The following is a 19624-nucleotide window of genomic DNA, read 5'->3' as shown; positions in this document are numbered from 1 at the left end:
AAAATGTACATTGTCTGATTTGGGGTAGGTAGAGGGATTTAGGGGAGATTTTGATTTCTGGGTTTTTGAAATATTGACTGTACTTTCTCCATCGCTATTTATAAATGTACAATTTTTTATACACAAAGTCTGTGTCTGGCCCTTGGCCTGAACTGTTTGATTTCAGTAAGTATAAAAATTTTCTGTAATAAAAGTTCCATTGCCAAGGACAGTTTCCTAATTCTATTTTCCACTAGGTCTCAAGTTCTGCCATCATGAGTTTTATGTTCTTCAGGGCTTCCAGCAGCCTGAACCCTGTAGAGCGGGTGACTCAACTGTAGAAATTATTAATTCCAAGCTCACTAGTGGTGGGGGAAGAGGTATGTGGATGCTCAGTGGCTTTGTTTACAATGGTTTTTCGTCACAAATCTGAAACTATTTGGCCCAAGCCCTTGGCTGGTGCCCTTTGTTCTGTCTTCCAGAACAACCTAGCTCACTCATTCGTCTCCGGAGAGAAGTTCACGGAGAAAACTCAAGCTCCATAGGTGATCCACCTCAACCTCCGGTGGTGTTGCTCCACACTGGTCTGTGGTCACAATATGACCAAGACACTCCAGCTATAGTCACCATGTCAGGCAAGTCATTCTTGCTGGGACCTGAGTCAGAACCCGTCGAAGAGTTCCTGCTCCCCTGTGGATGGGGACATGGAGAGGGCCCTGTCCTAGTTCTTACTGTGGAAGAAGGGGAGCCATTTCCCGGGGCTCAGGGGCAGGAGCCTGTGGAACAGCTGATGCAGGTACTCGCGGAACCTCTCGCCAACAAAGACGTAGATGATGGGGTTGACACAGCAGTGCATGTAGGCGATCCCCTCTGTCACTTGACTGACCAGGATTAGCTGTTTGATCTGCTCACAGTTATTGTTTAACAAAGTGTCTTCAAAAGCTAAAACAAACAGAGTCAGATTGATGGGCGTCAAAAATAGAAAAAAAATGATCATAATGACAAAAATCAGATGGACGGCTTTGGACTTCCTCTCATTGGGCCGTCTGAGCAGAATCTTTATGATCCCCGTGTAGCAGACGATCATGATCACTAGAGGCAAGACCAGCCCCAGGATGATTCGTTTCAGAGGCAGGAACCGTATCCAATGTTTGTAGTACTTATAAGGAATATTGAAGCTGCAGATGTAACCATCTCCAAATCTCTGGGAATGCATAAAGCAAAAGTCTGGAATTGAAGTCAGGAAGGCCAGGACCCAGCTGACTACGCTGGTGATGATACCAAATGTGACGGTCCGGACCCGCAGGGCAAACACAGCATGGACGATGGCCAGGTACCTGTCGATGGTCAGCAGGATGATGAAGAAGATCTCGCCGTACAGACCTACGTAATAAAGCCCCGACAGCAACTTGCACATGACATTGCCGAACACCCAGGTAGCCTTCCGATAGTAGTGAATCCAGAAGGGCAGCATGAAGAGGAAGAGCAGGTCAGAAATGGCCAGGTTGAGGATGTAGATGCTGGTCATGTTCTTGAGTCTCTTGTGTTGCAAGAGGACCAGGACCACCAGGATGTTGCCGACCAGGCCAATGACAAATACCAGAGAGTACAAAGGGGGTAACACTTGAGCTCCGAAAGATCTTAAGGTTTCGTATAGGCACGGGATTGTGTCCCCGTAGTTCACTTCTGTGGTCCCATCATAGTCCATTGAAATGTTGAAAATTTCCATCCTGCTTTCTGCTGTGGGTCCAGGTAGATGGTTTCTGTATTTATTTGCTGGTAAAGGCAGTGGGCTCTGGACAACAGAGACAAGGCAGTTATTATATGACATCAACCACTTGACAACTGTTTATTGAGAGAAAAGTGCCGACTGTGAACCATGTGCTGGGACACAACCTTGAACAAAGTGGCCCCAGGTCTTCTTCACTGTCATGGAAATTGTAGTTTAATGGGGGGGGGGGGCCGGGGGGAAGGGCAGACAATAAACAAATGAGTGCACAAATCATGAAGTCAAACACTTTGGCAATGACTGTTGGGAAGGGAACGTCTGGTGGATGGAGCACCCAGACAAAGGGAGAGCAACCTCTTTCTTCATCACCAACGCTTCCCTCATGATTCCCACGGACCTGTCATTGGACTCTGTGTTAAAGAATCCGGGAGGGCGCCGTTTATGTCTCCCATTTTAGACATGATGACAGAGAGGTTCACCGTGGATCAAATACATCTGGGGACAATGAGAGCTGGAGCTCAACTCCTGTGTGTATGGTTCTCACGCCCACTCTTGTAAACACTTGAACTCTTTGCCTCCAATCACAGAGCAGGGACCTTGCATATGAAAGTCCACGGAAGGACATGGCAAAGGAATCAGTTTTGGCTGAAAGACAAAAGCTTACCCATGGATCTTCATGGCCTTTGGAGCTAAAAAGATTCTTTTTTTTTTTCTGGGGTGAGAAGTGGAGAGGCAGACAGACAGACTCTCACATTCGCCCAACTAGGATCCTCCCAGCAAGCCCACTAGAGAGTGATGTTCTACCCATCGGGGGCATTGCTCCATTGCAACCAGAGCCATTCTAGGACCTGAGGCAGAGGCCATGGAGCCATATTCAGCGCTTGGGTCAATTTTGCTCCCATGAAACATTGGCTGCAGGAGCGGAAGAAAGAGGTAGAGAGAAAGGAGAGGAAGAATGGTGGAGAAGCTGATGGGTGCTTCTCCTGTGTACTCTGGCTGGGAATCAAACTCGGGACTTTCACACATGGGGCCGACACTGTACCAATGACACAACTGGCCAGGGCTCAAGAAGGTTCTTTGCTGAGGTGATATAGGGCACTGTGGGCACATGAAACTGTGTGGCTATTTGACTTTTTTTGGTTGTCACAAAGCCTAGCAGATGTTCCTATCATTTGGTTGGCAGGGCAAGGATGTCTGACAATACACACATTATCCCACCCAATCCTGGCAGTGCAGCCACAGTGAAATTCTAGGAGGCCAATTTATCCCGTAGTTGAAGACACTGAGGACACCAGAGTGGGCTCAGTCTGGCCCACTGCACGTAGCCCAGAAGGGACACAGGCTGGACTATAGTAACTCTATCGGCCTCCTAGGAGAGAGGTGAGGACTCAGGGGAGAGCCAGGTTGGGGGAGCGGGTGACCTGGTGAGAAGCAGGGGGGTCTCGGGAGGACTGGCTCAGAGCAGCCTGAAGCCTTGCGGTGTTGCACATCCAGGTGGAAGCTGGAATTCTCAGAAATGAGCTCTGGAATAGTTTTACCCAACATTACCATGATGCAAATCAACACAAATGAGAAAGCACCACTAGATGGCTTGCCTTACAGGACTTTGCACACCTGCTCTTCAGCCCTCTTTCCAATCCTTTCTGACCACTTACTGAAGACGCCTCCCCAAACAGAGCGTGGGCTGTGGTGTAACCGACCAGCTGTGTGAACTTGAAGGATTTCATCTCTCTCCATGAACCTCAGTCCCTCTTCTGTAATGTGAGAAACTATCAGTTACCTTGAAGGACTACTGTAAGGTATATTATGAGAAAAGCCACCTCTGACCCTGGCCAAGATATTAGTAAGTATAAGGGGAACTGCTTTCTTACAACGACCATTTCTAAGGACTCCAGCCACCAGGAATGTCCGAGTCTCCAATCCTATTCTGGCTGATGTTCCCTGATCTCCATGTTCCCTGACAGGTCTCTGTGGTTAATCTAGAAAGGGAATTCTGCTTGATGATGGACACACCCATGGGAACTGCATTTTCAGATTGTCACTATGTTGCCACCAATTTGAAAGCTTTGACTCAAACATCAATCATGTAGTAGGACTTGCCTGCATCATAATTCCCTTCACCCCAGAGTCTCTGGTGCTCTTCCTTCTGCACCGCTGCATGAATGCTTCCTGCTGAGAAACTTACATTTCTGCTGTGGCCTTAGAAACTGAAGCCCTATGTGGGGTTGGGTGTTGGACACCTCAGGCAGGGCCCTATTATTTCCTCCCAAATCCATTTATCTGGGTCATTCCACCACCTCAGGCTTAGCCTATGACTGAGGAATAGCCCTCTTCCTGGAGAAACCCGGGCTGGACGTCAGAAACATAGCTGAGTTGACAACTCCTGATTCCTGATCTCACTTCAAGGGCTGGCGGATTGGCAAGCAGTCAGCATCATGGGGACCACAGGCTTTAGAGTGGAAGCAACAGGCAACTTGGAAACGCAAGGAGCAGCTTTTGCAACACTAACCCTGGGAGCCCCGTCTTTGTGGAAACTTTGGCAAAGGAGATGCCCCGTTGAGTCAGCATCGTCAGATGCCATTAAACAAAGTAACCTCCATCTTCCAGGCCTCCTACTCCATTCACTGTTTTCCCTACCAGTGGGCACCATGCAATAACACTGCTCCCCAAGGGATAGGGGCTGGGGCGGAGCCTTCAAGGATAAACCAAGACCATGTTGCAGCCAACCTGCCGGCCATGCTGTCGTCTGCCTCAAGAGTCTGCTCCAGGGTCGTAGCAGAGTGGTTAGATCAGGCCCTGGAGCCTGGGACCTTCCAGTGCCAAAATACTGCATCCTGGGAGGAGGGGAGTCTCTGAGCAGGGAGGGCAGTCTGTGCAGTAAAGACACCAGGCCTGAGGTGCGGGGCAGCTGGCTGTTCCTGGTTCATAAGAACCAACCAAGTGCATGTGTCCCCAACCCCACAGTCAGCATATTAGTAACTTGAAATCAACCACAGTGGACATGTTTACATGCAAAATCAGCTACACTGGAAATCAGGGCTCTCTTTTCGGGAAAGCTCACCATGGACATTTCAGGAGAGCTCATTGCAAAATATTTAGCAGCGCATCAATGCTCACCCACCGCCCCGCCAGTATGAATAGCCTAAGAGCTGTCCTACTGGTCAGAGTGGGACAAAAATGTCAATGAGTGGCACACAGCCTGGTGACATGCTATGCACACTTCTAGGAATTTCTACTCTGGAATGTGAGACCCTCCAGATTTTGGGGGGAAGCTATTTAAAAAGATAACTCCAAGTAGCTGCAACCCCTGTATACTCAGAACAAAATTCTGCTTCGACTTTCTTTAGTAGGACAAGAAGGATGCATTCCAAGAGGTCACCAGGCCACTTCCCTGCCTTCAGGGGATGAAATCCTAGCTCCTCCAAAGTCAGGTTCCAGTCTGCGTTTTAGGATCCTTGATCCTAGTCTTCTTAAGAAGGGGGTAACGTTTCAAACCATCCTACATCTGCATAAACTTTCCTATTCATCTCTCCCTCCTGCTACAATGACTTCACACACCATGTATGATTCTCATTCACAGGGGGAAATGTTTCAAGTTATTTCCTCTAGATCAGCCTTCCACAGAAAGTGCCTCTTCTCCTTAACGCTGTGCCAACGTTCTTATCAGTCAGTCCCGTCATTCAAGAAAGCTTCTCTTTCTTAAAAACAACAACAAAAAGCTTATTTCACATCTGATTACCCATCTTATAAATCCTCCCATTCTCAGCATTGCTATGCAGTTCGGTGCCTTGCAGGTGCATCAAGGGACCATCAGATGCACTGTGTGCACGGATTCACCCAGATGACCCTCCACAGAAGCCGACAGGACAGAGAAACAAGTGCCACTTACTCTGCTGTCAAAGGATTCTGCCCACGAAGTCTTTGTTTCTAGAGCTTTTAGAGTCTTTGTTTTCAAGGTTCCAGGTCCTGATGCTGTAGGAAGTCTTTCACTTCCTGTGTTACATGGAGACAGGACTCTAGGGTCTCAGTTACTGAGAATGCAAAGAAGGAGGCAAATTCTTCTCTTTACATAGGTGAGTGTGTGGGAGCAGTAAGGACACCAACATTTCCTGGACACTGAGAACCATTTAAACGTTTTACTGTGGTCACTTGGTGGCACTTCTCTCTGTGGGCTCTGTCTTAAGGGCATTGGGGGAGGACGATGAGGTGGTGTTGTTTGGGGTGAGGCAGGTGGCAATAAGGTGTTCCCCAGAACTAGTTGAGCAAATGAAGGCTGGGAATGGGAGGGGGACTGATGCAGGGAGGGGGGTCTCCTGGTCAGTAAGCAGCCTTTTCTTCTTCTTCCTTGTTTTTTTTTTAAGATTATAAGTGAAATTGTTTAAACTGGAACCCCGGGTCCTCTTTTCCTCAGAATGACCTAGTTAGTAAACCAGGGGAGTCGGCAGCTTCTCTTTGGCGCCCCTAGTCCTCCACTGTCACTGCTCACTGTTCCTACTTCTCCCCTGTCTGTGGGCCCCTCACTCCCCCAAACCACAGAGCTGTTTCATCCAGAGGAGCCTCCAGCCCGGAGTGAATACAGGTCTGTAGGATGGAGTTTGCCGTCTCTCTGAGCCCAGGTTTCTGTTTTCTGCATCGTCCAACACAGGCCAAGTTCAAAAACCAGCTCTCCAATTGTAATGGGGGTTGATCACTAGCTTTCCTATGTCCTGGCTCCCCCTCCATCAGATGAGAACACTGGATGCTTAGGCTCGAAGGAGGAGGTCAGCTTGTATGAGCATCGGGGACAAGAAAAATGTCTCATAGATGATGGAAGTTCTGCTTCTCCCCACAGCAGCCACCAACTGCTCTGTGCTGGTGTCTCTTTGGGTCTTAGCTGCTTCTCTGTAGAACAGAGAGTCTGCTTACCTTTCTCATAGGCGTGTTTCAAAGTACCTTGCCGAAATAATATGTTACCATGCTTTGAACATGTCCCTTCAGGCTCAGGTTTCTCATCTGTGAAAATGAAGACAATAGAGGAGGTGCCACCATGGAACATCCCGTGAGTCTGCTGGGTGGGGTCTCCCCCTGTGGCAGCCTGTCTATAGAGAGATGGCGGGAGAGAGAGGCAGGAAGGGAACCAGATTGACAGCGATGGCTACAGAGCTGGGCACGTGCCGCCTTTGTACGGACAGCAGGGCGAGGGGCGCACATGAGTGACGAGAATCTCACATGTGACAGTCCTGTTTCCCATCCCAAGTCTAAACTTACTGATTTTGGCATGTTATTTAATCTCCCAAGTGTCTCTTTTTATCTTTTGTAAGGCAGGGTTTTTATGCCAACTTTACAGAGAGGACTCAGGTTAGATACATACACACACACATGAATGAATGATTTGGTGCAGTGCTTGAGACATTAAAGCTGCCTGTCTTAATGTGGGGTCTCCCTCCCAGGTGCAAACCATGACCACGAATGCAGGTGCACGTAGTGAGTCTTCAGGGGTCCCAGGAAACACGGCAGGGGCCTAATACGGGACAGGAATAAGAAGGAGCTGATGATGAGAGTCACAGTGTCCCCTCCGCTATGGGCAGCATGGTTTGTTCCTGCTGGGAACTCAGCAGCCCCGCAGGGTCATCAGACTTCAGGCCTGAGTGGTGAGGACACCAGGCAGTGTCCATGTCCATGTAATCTGGACCTGGCCACAGCTGGTCAAGAACTGCTTCCTGTGCTATTCTGGCTTCCCGTCTGCCCTGCTCCCTGGGCTGGGAGCCCCGTGTTGTCAGAGGGGCTGCAGTGTGTAGACGTGCATGCTGAGGGGCGTGCCCACGGGGTGCTCTGGAGATTCAAATGCTCGCCAGTGTTAGCACAGCTGAGCTCCCTGCCCCTCCCCCACTAGGGCACTCTGCCACGTGGACATCAGTCAGCCCTACCCCGCAACAGGAAATGGAAGGTCTGTCTGTGTGTGTCTGCTTATCTGTCGTACTTGGCTGGCGGGTCTGTTCCAGAGAACAAAGCTTGTGACACCGGCCTCTTCCTTGGTCATGTCTACAGTAAGAGACATGGTCACTACCTGTGATCCTTGACCAGCTTTCCAGCTCTGCTCCAGGCTCCTGTGGCCCCCACGACACAGACAGGACATGCCAGGCACATATCCTTGTTCACTTCACTTGTATTTGTCGAGTACCCATGACATGCCAGGCACTATAAGTGATAGGGATGTAGCGGTGAACGAGAGAGACTGATACAGTTCTTCAGGTGCCCACGGCTTAGCCAGCCTCACAGACTATTAAGCAAGTCACTGCAGTAAGGAACAATGAATGTCATGGCCGGGGGATACCCTGGTCCAGGGATGAACGCCCCTGGAGTAGGAGGGACACGGAACTATCTACAGCAGGGTTTCTCGAAGTTAGGACTCTAGAGCGGCAACATCGACACCCCCCAGAACTTTCAAGTAATGCGAATTCTTAGGTCTCTTTTCAAACCTACTGAATCAGATGTTCTGGCTTTAACAGGACCTCCTCGTGATTGCGATACACACTCACGTTTGGGATCTAGACTTTCACTGGCCTTTGTCTGCAGGCCCTGAGTGATCTCTCCCCGGGAGAGCTGGGCTGGCCCTCATTAGAGCGGGAAGACTTCTCATGCTTATAGCTGGAGGCCTAAACAAGCTGCTGCTCAGTGGGCTGTCCCCTCCCCGATATCACAACCTGTCCCTTAGGGATTCAGTGGTGAGAGCCCCCCCCACACACACACACAGAAGCACACACACAGCTTTTGTACTTTTTATTTTTAACACAGGTGGGGCATGTGATACACATTGTTCGGGGCATCAAAGTAATGCAGGGAAATGCAGTTCCCAGAGCCCTTAAGGTCTCAGTACTTTTTCTCAGCGACCAGAGGGCAAAGGAAGAACCGAACTGTTCCCCTCATAAGTGTTTAGGTTCAAACAATTGAAGTGATTTTGTCTATAGCTTCTGGAAAATAAATACATATTGAAAAATATATTTTTTTTATTTCATTTTATATAATCCATGCCAGTAGGAAATGTACACCTGGTGAGCAGATGTTGGAATCCGTGGGACACTGTCCCCTCAGTTCCTGTTCCACACTGATTTATCTCAAACCACCGGAAACCCGGCTTTGTAGAGACACGCCCACTTTGAAAGGAATGCACCACAATCTAACATTGAAACTGTGAACTTTCTCCTACTTGTAGTTCCCATGGAGTCCAGGAAATGTCAGGTGCAGTGTGGAGCCCTTAAAAATTGGAACTGTGAGTTCACTGTGGCCCCTGGGTGCCTCGGCACACAGTTTGGAAACCATACCCTTATCTCACGTCATGTCTCTGATTAAGCTCTGAGTGATACACACATAATTCCATAAAATTTTGCAGTCTATTTTCTTCCTGTTCTTGTCTTCTGCATATATATTATAAAATATGAACCAGAAGATTCTGTATTTTTCTTTTTTATTTAACATTTAAAAAACAAGGATATTCATGTCAATAAATTTATTTAGAAGTCATTCGTGCCTGTATCCTAGTTCATACTTAGAGCACTTATTTAACCCTTCCTCGGTTAACGAACTTCCCAGATGTGCTGCATGTTACCATTATCTGTGACGATTCTTGGACAGAGGATTACCAGATGTACTTTCTAAATGATCTTGATACCCATTGCCAAAGTGCCTTTCAGAAACGCTGCACTGATTTACATTTCCATCAGAAATACGTGACACGGACTCTGTTGCCGCATTCTTACCTGCTCTGGGTATTTTCATCAATAAAATTAAATGACATCTGGTTATCATCTTAACAACCAAAGGAAATGTTTCACTGACATTAGCATGTCTTTGATTACTAATTGAGATTTCATACTAATAGCTATGGCATTTCTTCTATGACCTATCTGTTAATATCTTTGTAAATATTTGATAATTGGGCATATAAAATAATTATATGTGATAGAAAAATCCAAGTAATTATCCTATTGATTTGTAAAATTTCCTGATATATTAGGGGAGTTGACAGTAGCACTTTGGTCTTAATTTTTAGTTTGTTACATGCATTTTTTTTTCAGGGTTAACATTTTGGTATTTTATGTTTTATAATGTGTGTCAATTTATAAGCAGGCCAATTTCTTTTACAGTAAAATACGTTTCATATTCAAAATTTGCTTACACTGTTTCACCTAATTATTTTTTTCAAATTGGTTTTAAATTTGCTAAATTAAGAGCTAAGACAAACTACTTTCAGAGTTGTACGGAAGCTACAAAGTGATTTGGTGCTGGCCTTCCAAGTCCCTGCCAGGCATTTTAATTAGGTCTGTTTCCCTGATCAAACTGACCATCTCACTTGGCACCTGCCCCATCACAGCACATGGAAGGATGTGGGTGGCAGGCTCTACTCACAGCGGTCTTATATCCCTGGTCTCAGCCCCACCCACCCCACCCGGGCTCTGTTGACATCCCTAGGGGCTGTCACCTCACTGAGCACAGGGCTCTTGGAGAACACCCCTCCCACCTGCACCCGTGTCTCCCAGGGTTGCTTTGACGGGAGCAGGTCCTCAGTCACCACGTGGGAGTGAATTGATTTGTGCAAGCACCATGGGGACACAAGTCAATCTGAGTGCGTCTGTGCCGTGGATTTCAGTGCCGACACCATAAACAATGCTCTGAAATAATGTATTGAGCTGGAAACGAGAATGAACATGATCCTAATTAAAAACACCAGAGCAGGAGGGTGAGAATAGTAATATATCCCTGTAATAATCATGAATGTGCACAAGAGAAAACATAAACTAATACACCTAGTGCTCGCCTTACTATCATGATTGGTTCCGACAGACTGGTCGTAACACTATTTGGTCATAAGTTGAGTAGGTTATATGTACCGTACTGTGAAATGATGTTATAAAAATCTTTAAGTCATATTTTATCATAAATTTCTTTCATTATTGTTATACATATATGATATATATATTGCTACAAATTCTTGACTGTAATCTTCTCCAGCATGTTCCTTCAGAGTCTGAAATAGACTTCTCGCCTTCATCTGCACAGTAAAAACACTTAATGGTGTCCATTTTTGAATTTGATCTTCCATCCAAATATATAGCAATTTCTCTATTTCGTGGATGGGTCTGCTTCGTTGCTTTGTTCTAACTGTTGATCACATGGGTGCAGAACCTTTCACAGATTCACGAATTCTTTATCTTTCAAAATCGTCGACACAGTTGAGTGTGATAACTTCGTATCACATGCAATCACATTCACTTTCTTTAGTCCTTCGTACTGCTTAATTACCTTCATTTTCGTGTCGAGATCGATGGCCTTTCTTTTCTTCTTGGCAGGCTGAGGCATAGACAAAGACAATTTCCTCTTGGTAGACATCTTGGGAGGGGTTTGATGAAAAATATCCAAGACACAAAACGCAAATTGCTGTACCGAGTCTGGTATAACAGTTGAAATGGTGCACGCGGAGTTGGTAGTGCTGCCGGAAGCTGGTCCGCACTGTATCTAATGGGGTAGAGGGATTTAGGGGAGATTTTGATTTCTGGGTTTTTGAAATAATGATTCTTCTTTTTCCATGGCTATTTCTAGATGTACAACCTTTTATACACAAGGTCTGTGTCTGGCCCTTGGCCTGAACTGTTTGATTATATGGAGTAAAGAATTTTCTCTAACAAAAGTTCCATTGCCAAGGACAGTTTCCCAATTCTATTTTCCATTAGGTCTCAAGTTCTGCCATCATGAGTTCTATGTTCCTGAGGGCTTCCAGCAGCCTAAACCCTGCAGGGGGGCGACTCAACTGTGAAAATCACTGTTTCCAAGCTCACTGGTGGTGGAGTGAAGTTGAGGGGATGCTCAGTGGCTTGGTTTACAAATGTTCATGATCACAAATCTAGAACTCTGCTTGGCCCAAGCCCTTGGCTGGTGCTCTCGGTCTGTCGTCCAGAATGACCTAGTTCACTCATTCATCTCCGGGGAGAAGTGCACGGAGAAGACTCAAGCCCCAGAGGTGATCTACCTCAACCCCAGGTGGCGTTGTTCCACACTGGTCAGTGGTCACAATATGAACGGACACTCAAGCTGCCTCCCCTCCAGCCATTGTGCATGCAGGACACTTGCAGGGAGCTGAGTCAGAACCCATTAAAGAGTTCTTGCTCCCCTGAGGATGGGGACATGGAGCTGGCCCTGTGCTGGTTCTCTGTGTGGAGAAGGGGAGCCATTTCCCCGGGCTCAGAGACAGTAGCCTGTGGAACGACTCATATAGGTACTCACGGAACCTCTCGCCAACAAAGACATAGATAATGGGGTTGACACAGCAGTGCATGTAGGCGATCAACTCTGTCACTTGAAAGGTCAGGAGTAGCTGTTTCTTCTGCTCACAGTTATAGATCAATAAAGTGTCTTCAAAAGCATAAATAGACAGAGTCAGATTGAAGGGCGTCCTAAAGAGAAAAAACATGATCATGATGACAAAAATCAGATGGACGGCTTTGGACTTCCTCTCATTGGGTCGTCTGAGCAGAATCTTTATGATCCCCGTGTAGCAGACGATCATGATCACCAGAGGCAAGACCAGCCCCAGGATGTTCAGTGTCAGAGTCAGGATCCCTTTCCCAGGTTTGTAGCATTCAAGAGGGAAATAAACAGTGTGGGAGGAACGATTGAACTCATCCTGGGACTCAGAAACGAAAAAGTCTGGGATGGCAGCCAGACTGGCCAGGACCCAGCTGACTACGCTGGTGATGATACCAAATGTGACGGTCCGGACCCGCAGGGCTAACACAGCATGGACGATGGCCAGGTACCTGTCGATGGTCAGCAGGATGACGAAGAAGATCTCGCTGTACAGACCTACGTAATAAAGCCCCGACAGCAACTCGCACATGACATCGCCAAACACCCAGTTATCTGTCCGATAGTAGTGAATCCAGAAGGGCAGCGTGAAGAGGAAGAGCAGGTCAGAAATGGCCAGGTTGAGAAGGTAGATGCTGGTCAGGTTCTTGAGCCTCTTGTGTTGCAAGAGGACCAGGACCACCAGGATGTTGCCAACCAGGCCAATGACAAATACCAGGGAGAACAAAAGGGACAGCAGTTGAGCTACAGAAGACCGCAAGTGTTCTTTCTGGCATTTGGTTGTGTCCCCATGGTCCAATTCTGTGGTCCTGTTCCAGTCCACTGTACTGGTTGGAAGTTCCATCCTGCTTTCTCCCGTGGGTCCAGGAAGGTGGTTTCTGTATTCACTTTGCTGTTACAGGCAGCGGGCTCTGGACAACAGACAAGGCAGATACTATGTCTCAACTTCTTCACAACTGTTTACTGAGTGCCCACCGTGTACCATGCCCTGGGACCCACCAGTGTGGAGCTAGGGGGTTCCAGGGTCTCTCTGAGCTTGTAGAAACTGTAGTTTACTTCAGATTGGGGTTGGGGAAGACAATTAACAAATGAGTGCACCTAGCATAATATCAAATATTTTGGCAAAGAGGGCTATGAAGGAAACTTCTGCAGATGGAGCTCCCAGACAAGGGGAGACCTCACCACATTCTTCACCACCAACGCTTCCCTCATGCTTCCTACAAACTTAGCATTGATCTTAGTGTTAAACTATCCTGGAGGGTGCATTCACTTTTCCCATTTTAGAGGCGATGACACAGAAGTTCAGAGTGGGCGGGACACATATCCAGTGACAATGGATGAGAGCTGAGGCTCAAACCCAGGGTGTACACTCTCACGCCTGTCCCTGAAACCACTCAAATGTCCTGCCTCCAATCACAGAGCTGTGACTTTGCCCTTAGGAGGTTGCAGAAAGATGTGGGAGTGGAAATATTCTTAGCTGACAAATACTTACCAATGAATCTTTTTGGTTTTCGGGACTAAAAATGTCTTGGTTGGTGTGACATAGGGTACTGGGCAAGTGACACTGTGTGGCCATGTGATCTTTTTGGATGTCACAAACTCTAGTGGATGCTCCCGTGATTTGGTAGGCAGGAGCAAGGGTGTCGTACATTGCAAAGATCATCTCACCAAAGCGCAGTACTGCCACCACAGTCCAATTCTAGGAGGCCAGCCCATCCCTTCGTGGGGGACACTGAGGACACCAGAGTGGGCTCCGCCTGGCCCACGGTACTCGGTCCTGACAGGGCACAGGCAGGTGTGCAGTAGCTCTGTCATGTCAGAGCAGGTCAGGAATGGCTAGTTTGAGGACATAGATGTGGGTCATGTCCTTGAGCCTCTTGTGTTGCAAGAGTACCAGGACCATCAGGATGTTGCCTTGGAGAGCTCAGGAGAAAGCTAGGCTGGGGGAGCGGGTGACCTGGTGAGAAGCAGGTGGTTCTCGGGAGGACTGGCTCAGAGCAGCCTGAAGCCATGCGGTGTTGCACATCCAGGTGGAAGCTGGAATGCTGAGAAATGAGCTGCGGAATATTTTTACCCAAAGTTACCTTGAAACAAACAAACACAAACAAGAAACCACCACTAGATGGCTTGCCTTACAGGACTCTGCACACCTGCTCTTCAGCCCTATTTTTAATCCTTTCTGACCACTTACTGAAGACGCCTCCCCAAATGGACCATGGGCTTTGGTGTAACCGACCAGCTGTGTGAACTTGGGGAATTAATCTCTCTCCCTGAGCCTCAGTCTCTCTTCTGTAATGTGAGAAAGTATCCGTTACCTTGAAGGATTTCTGTAAGGTAAGGTATGAGAACAGCCAGCTCTGACCCTTGCCAGAACATTAGTAAACATCGGGTGACTTTCTTCCTGGCATTACCCCTTCCCTGAGGACTCCAGCCACCAGGAATGTCCGAGTCTCCAATCCTATTCTGGCTGATGTCCCCTGTCCTCCAAGACCCCCCGCCAGGTCTCTCTGTGGTTAATCTAGAAAGGGAATTCTGCTTGATGATGGACACAGCCATGGGAACTGCATTTTCAGATTGTCACTATGTTGTCACCAATCTGAAAGCTTTGACTCAAACGCCAGTCATGTAGCAGGACTTGCCTGCATCATAATTCCCTTCACCCCGGAGTCTCTGGGGCTCTTCCTTATGCACCGCTGCGTGAATGTTTCCTGCTGAGGAACTTACATTTCTGCTGTGGCCTTAGAAACTTCAGGCCAATAGTGAGGGGCTGGATGTCGGATGCCTCAGCTAGGGCACTATGGTTTCCTGCCAAATCCATTTCTCTGGGTCACTTCTCCACCTCAGGCCTAGCCTATGACTGAGGAATCTGCCCTCTTCCTGGAGAAACCTGGATTGGACGTCAGAAACAGAGACGAGTTGACAATTTCTGATTTCTGCCGCCACTTCCAGGGCCGGCTGATCAGCTGTCAGTCAGCACGTGGGGACCACAGGGTTTTGGAGAGGGAGCAACAGGCAGCTGGAAACACAGGAGTGGCTCGTGCAACACTGACCCCGGGAGCCCAGTCTTTGGGGAAATGTTGCAAAGGTGAAGGCACGTTGAGTCAGCATGTCAGATGCCATTAAATAAGTAACTTGCATCCCCTTGACTTCCCACTCTATTCACTATTTTCCCTATAGGTGGGCACCATGCAATAACACTGCTCCCCAAGGGACTGGGGCTGGGGCAGGGCCTCGAAGGATAAATTAAGGGCTGTGGTGCAGCCAACCTGCCGGCCATGCTGTCGTCTGCCTCAACAGTCTGCCCCAAGTTCGTTGCACAGAGGTCAGCTCTGGCCCTGGAGCCTGGAACCTTCCAGTGCCAACATGCTGCATCCTGGGAGTAGCTGAGTCTCTGAGCAGGGAAGGCAGTCTGTGTGGTAAAGACATCAGGCCTGAGGTGTGGGGCAGCTGGCTGTTCCTGATTCATAAGAACCAACCGTGTGCGTGTGTCCCCAACCCCACAGTCAGCATATTGGTAGCTTGAAATCCACCACAGTGGGCATGTTTACATGCATAATCAGCAACACTAAAAATCAGGGCTCTCTTTTCACGAAAGCCCGCAATGGAATATTTTCAATGCATACCCGCCTCCCACCAGTCTGAATAGCCTAAGAGCTGTCCTGCTGGTCAGAATGGGGACAAAAAAGTCAATGAGTGACACACAGCCTGGTGGCAGGCTATGCAAACTTTGGGAATTTCTACTCTGGAAATGTGAGACTCTCCAGATTATTTGGGGATAGGGAACAGTTGAAGAAGATACCTCCAAGTAGCCCCCACCCCACTATTCTCAGAACAAAATTCTGCTTCCACTTTCTTTAGTAGGACAGAATGGATGCATCACAAAAGCTCACCGGGACAGCTCCCCACATTTGGGGGTGAAGGTCTACCTCCTCCACAGTCAGCCAACAGTCTGAGTTCGTTAGTCCTTGGTCCTAGTCTTCTTAAGAAGATAGTTCAGCCTGACCTGTGGTGGCGCAGTGGATAAAGCGTTGACCTGGAAATGCTGAGGTCGCCGGTTCGAAACCCTGGGCTTGCCTGGTCAAGGCACATATGGGAGTTGATGCTTCCAGCTCCTCCGCCCTTCTCTCTTTCTGTCTCTTTCTCCTCTCTCTCCCTCTCTGTCTGTCTCTCTCTCTCTCCTCTCTAAAAATGAATAAATAAAATAAAAATAAAATTTAATAAAAAAAAATTTTAAAAGAAAAAAAAAAAAAAAAGAAGATAGTTCAGTTTCAAACCATCCCGCATCTGCAAAGACTTTTCTAATTCATAGCTCCCTCCTGCTACAATGACTTCACACACCATGTATGATTTTCATTCACATGGGGAAATTTTGCAAGTAAAATAGCCTTCCATAGAATGTGCCTTTTGCCTCTTAATACTGAACCTACTTCTTAGTCAGTCAGTAATGACCCATCACTCAAGACAGTTTCTCTTTTTAGAAAAATAAAAGCTTATTTAACATTTGATTACCCATCTCATAAATCTTCCCATTCTCAGCAGTGCCATCTAGTTCACTGCCTTGCAGGTGCGTCAAAGGGCCATTGGACACACTGTGTGCACGGATTTATGCAGACTGCCCTCCATAGAAGCCGACAGGACAGAAACGACAAGTGCCACTTACCCTGGTGTCAAAGGATTCTGACCACGAAGTCTGTTTGTAGAGCTGTTAGAGTCTTCATTTTCAAGGTTCAAGGTCCTGATGTTATCGAATATCTTTTCTTTTTGTGTAATGACTGAGACAGGACTCTCAGGTCCTCTGTCATTAAGAATGACAAGAAGGAGACAAACTCTTCTTTTTATATAGGTAAGTGTGCAGGAATAGTAATGACACCAAAGATTTCCTGGATGCTGAGTTCCATGTAAATGTTTTCCTGTGGTCACTTGGTGGCACTTCTCTCTGCGGGCTCTGTCTTAAGGGCATTGGGGAGGGCGATGAGGTGGCTTTGTTTGGGGTGAGGGAGGTGACAGTCAGGTGTTCCCCAGAACTTGTGCAGCAACAGAAGGCTGGAAATGGGAGGGGGACTGATGCAGGGAGGTGGGGTCTCCTGGTCAGTGAGCAGCCTTTTCTTTCTTTCTTTCTTTCTTTCTTTCTTTCTTTCTTTCTTTCTTTCTTTCTATATTTCTTTCTTTCTTTCTCTCTTTCTTTCCGTCTTTCTTTCTTTCTCTCTTTCTTACCTTATTACTTTTTCTTTCTTCAGTTTTCTTTTTTTTTAAGATTGCAGTGAATGTGTTTACACTACAAACCCGGGTCCTCTGTTCCTCAGAATGACCTGCTGGTAAACCAGGGGGAGTCGGCAGCTTCCCTTTGGCTCCCCTAGTCCTCCACTGTCACTGCTCACTGTCCTCCACTGTCACTGCTCACTGTCCCTCTCTTCTCCCCTGTCTGTGCGCCTCTCACTCCCCCAAACCACAGAGCTGATTCATCCAGAGGAGCCTCCAGCCCGGAGTGAATACAGGTCTGTAGGATGGAGTTTGCTGTCTCTCTGAGCCCAGGCTCCTGTTTTCTGCATCGTCCAACACAGGCCAAGTTCAAATCCCAGCTCTCCACTTGAGACGGGGGCAGATCACTAGCTTTCCTATGTCCTGGCTCCCCCTCCATCAAATGAGAACACTGGATGCTCAGGCTTGTGGGAGGATGTGCGAGGTCAGCTTGTATGAGTATCGAGGACAAGAAAACGTCTCATAAATGATTATTTTGCTTCTCCCCACAACAGCCAACACCTGCTCTGTGCTGGTGTCTCTTTGGGTCCCACCTGCTTTTCTGTAAAACGGGGACTCTGCTAACCTTTCTCACAGGTGTGTTGCAAAGTGCCATTCGGAAATCAAATACGTGACCATGCTTTGAAAATGTCCCTTCAGGCTCAGTTTTCTCCTATGTGAAAATTAAGACAATAGAGGAGGTGCCATCGTGAAACATCCCATGAGTCTGCTGGGTGGGGTCTCCCCCCTTTGGCAGTTTGTCTATAGAGAGATGGTGGGAGGGAGAGGCAGAAAGGTAACCAGATTGACAGCGATGGCTAGGGGCCCAGGAACTTACCGCCTTTGTACGTCAAGCAGGGCGCGGGGCACAACAGTGACGAGCCTCTCACATGTGACAGTCCTACATCCAATCCTAGGTCTACCTTTTACTGACTTTGGGTGTGTTATTTAAGCTCCCAAGTGTCTATTATCTTTTCTGTAAGGCAGTGTTATAATGCCAACTTTACGGAGAGGATTGAAGTTAGATACATACACACATACACATGAATGAATGGTTTGATGCAGTGCTCGAGACATTAAAGCTGCCTGTCTTAATGTGGGGTCTCCCTCCCAGGTGCAAACCATGATCATGAATGCAGGTGCACACAATGAGTCTGCAGGGGTTCCAGGAAACACCTCAGGGGAGAGGATAGTGGGACAGGAATAGGAAGGATCTGGTGAGGAGAGTCACAGAGCACCTGCCGCTGTGGGCAGCGGGGTTCAGTCCTACCGGGAATTTCAGGGTCACTACCTGTGATTGTTGACAGGCTGTCCAACTCTGCTCTAGGCTTCTGTGGCCCCCACGACACAGAGCAGACATGCCAGGAACATATAGTTGTTCACTTCACTTATGTTACTGATTACCATGACGTCCAGGCACTGTCAGGTACTAGGGATATAGCGGTGACAGGGAGAGACGGACATCGTTCTTCAGGTGCCCACGGGGTAGCCAGGCTCACAGACTATTAAGCATGTCCTACAGAAGGAACAATGTCATGGCCTGGAAAGTACCCTGGGCCAGGGAAGGTGCAGCTGGGGAGGGAGGGGGTGAGGGAGCCTGTAGAGCAGGGGTCTCAGAGCTAGGATATCAGAGCAGCATCACACCGCCGGGAACCTGCCAGTGATGCAAACTCTGGGGTCCCACTCCACACCTACTGAATCAGACAATCTGGCTTTACCGTGTGCTCCTGTCATTCAGATGCTCGCTCACGTTTGGGAACCGTGGATCTAGACTTTCACTGGCCTTTGTCTCCAGGCCCTGAGTGATCTCTCCCCGGGAGAGCTGGGCTGGCCCACACGTGAGCGGGAAGACGTCTTGTGCTTATAGCTGGAGGGCTAAACAAGCTGCTGCTCAGTGGCCTGTCCCCTCCTTGATTCCGCACCCCGTCCCCTAGGGCTTCAATGGTGGGAGGCCAGTGCACACACGTGCGCACACAGGTGCACACACGCACACACACAAACTTTTCAGTTTTTTATGTTTAACACAGGTTGGACATATGATGCACATTGTTTTTCATTTTGCTTTTGTCAATCAGCCCAGGAGACTCTCATACACCAGCACCCAGGACTGGCTTTATGCAGGGTCTATTAGCCCCCCAATCGGTGTGAACAGATGGACATATCAGAAGGTGTACTCGAGATCCATGATTGGACCCTGATTCCATCTAAGACTCTGATTCCTTAACTCGACTCCCTCCCCCCTGCCGGCACGTGACCCGGCCCGCTGGCCCCGCCCCTTTCACCTCCCAGACTTCCGTTCTGCACCTCAACTGCGTCTGATCCTGCCCCGACCCTGCTTCA

General features: G+C 48.1%; 2 protein-coding genes across 2 annotated transcripts; both read right to left on the bottom strand.

The window, feature by feature from the left end:
* Positions 1-700: 700 nt before the first annotated feature.
* LOC136314390 (C-C chemokine receptor type 1-like) lies at positions 701-1708 on the bottom strand. Its single transcript, XM_066245204.1, has one exon. The coding sequence runs from the start codon at positions 1706-1708 to the stop codon at positions 701-703; it is 1008 nt and encodes a 335-aa protein (XP_066101301.1).
* A 10115-nt stretch (positions 1709-11823) lies between these two features.
* Positions 11824-12890, bottom strand: LOC136314567 (C-C chemokine receptor type 1-like). Its single transcript, XM_066245576.1, is given in 2 exon segments — positions 11824-11900; positions 11903-12890. Coding segments are annotated over 2 exon segments (1065 nt in total).
* Positions 12891-19624: the final 6734 nt, after the last annotated feature.

This window comes from Saccopteryx bilineata, chromosome 10 (assembly GCF_036850765.1).
Source record: "Saccopteryx bilineata isolate mSacBil1 chromosome 10, mSacBil1_pri_phased_curated, whole genome shotgun sequence".
In the NCBI taxonomy this organism is placed as follows: Eukaryota; Metazoa; Chordata; class Mammalia; order Chiroptera; family Emballonuridae; genus Saccopteryx; species Saccopteryx bilineata.
The sequence above is the reverse complement of the archived record's forward strand: the minus strand, read 5'-3'. Positions and strand labels throughout refer to the sequence as shown.

Excerpts from the sequence above, each read along its gene's own strand:
- LOC136314390 (XM_066245204.1), bottom strand. The coding sequence starts at position 1,708 with ATGGAAATTTTCAACATTTCAATGGACTATGATGGGACCACAGAAGTG.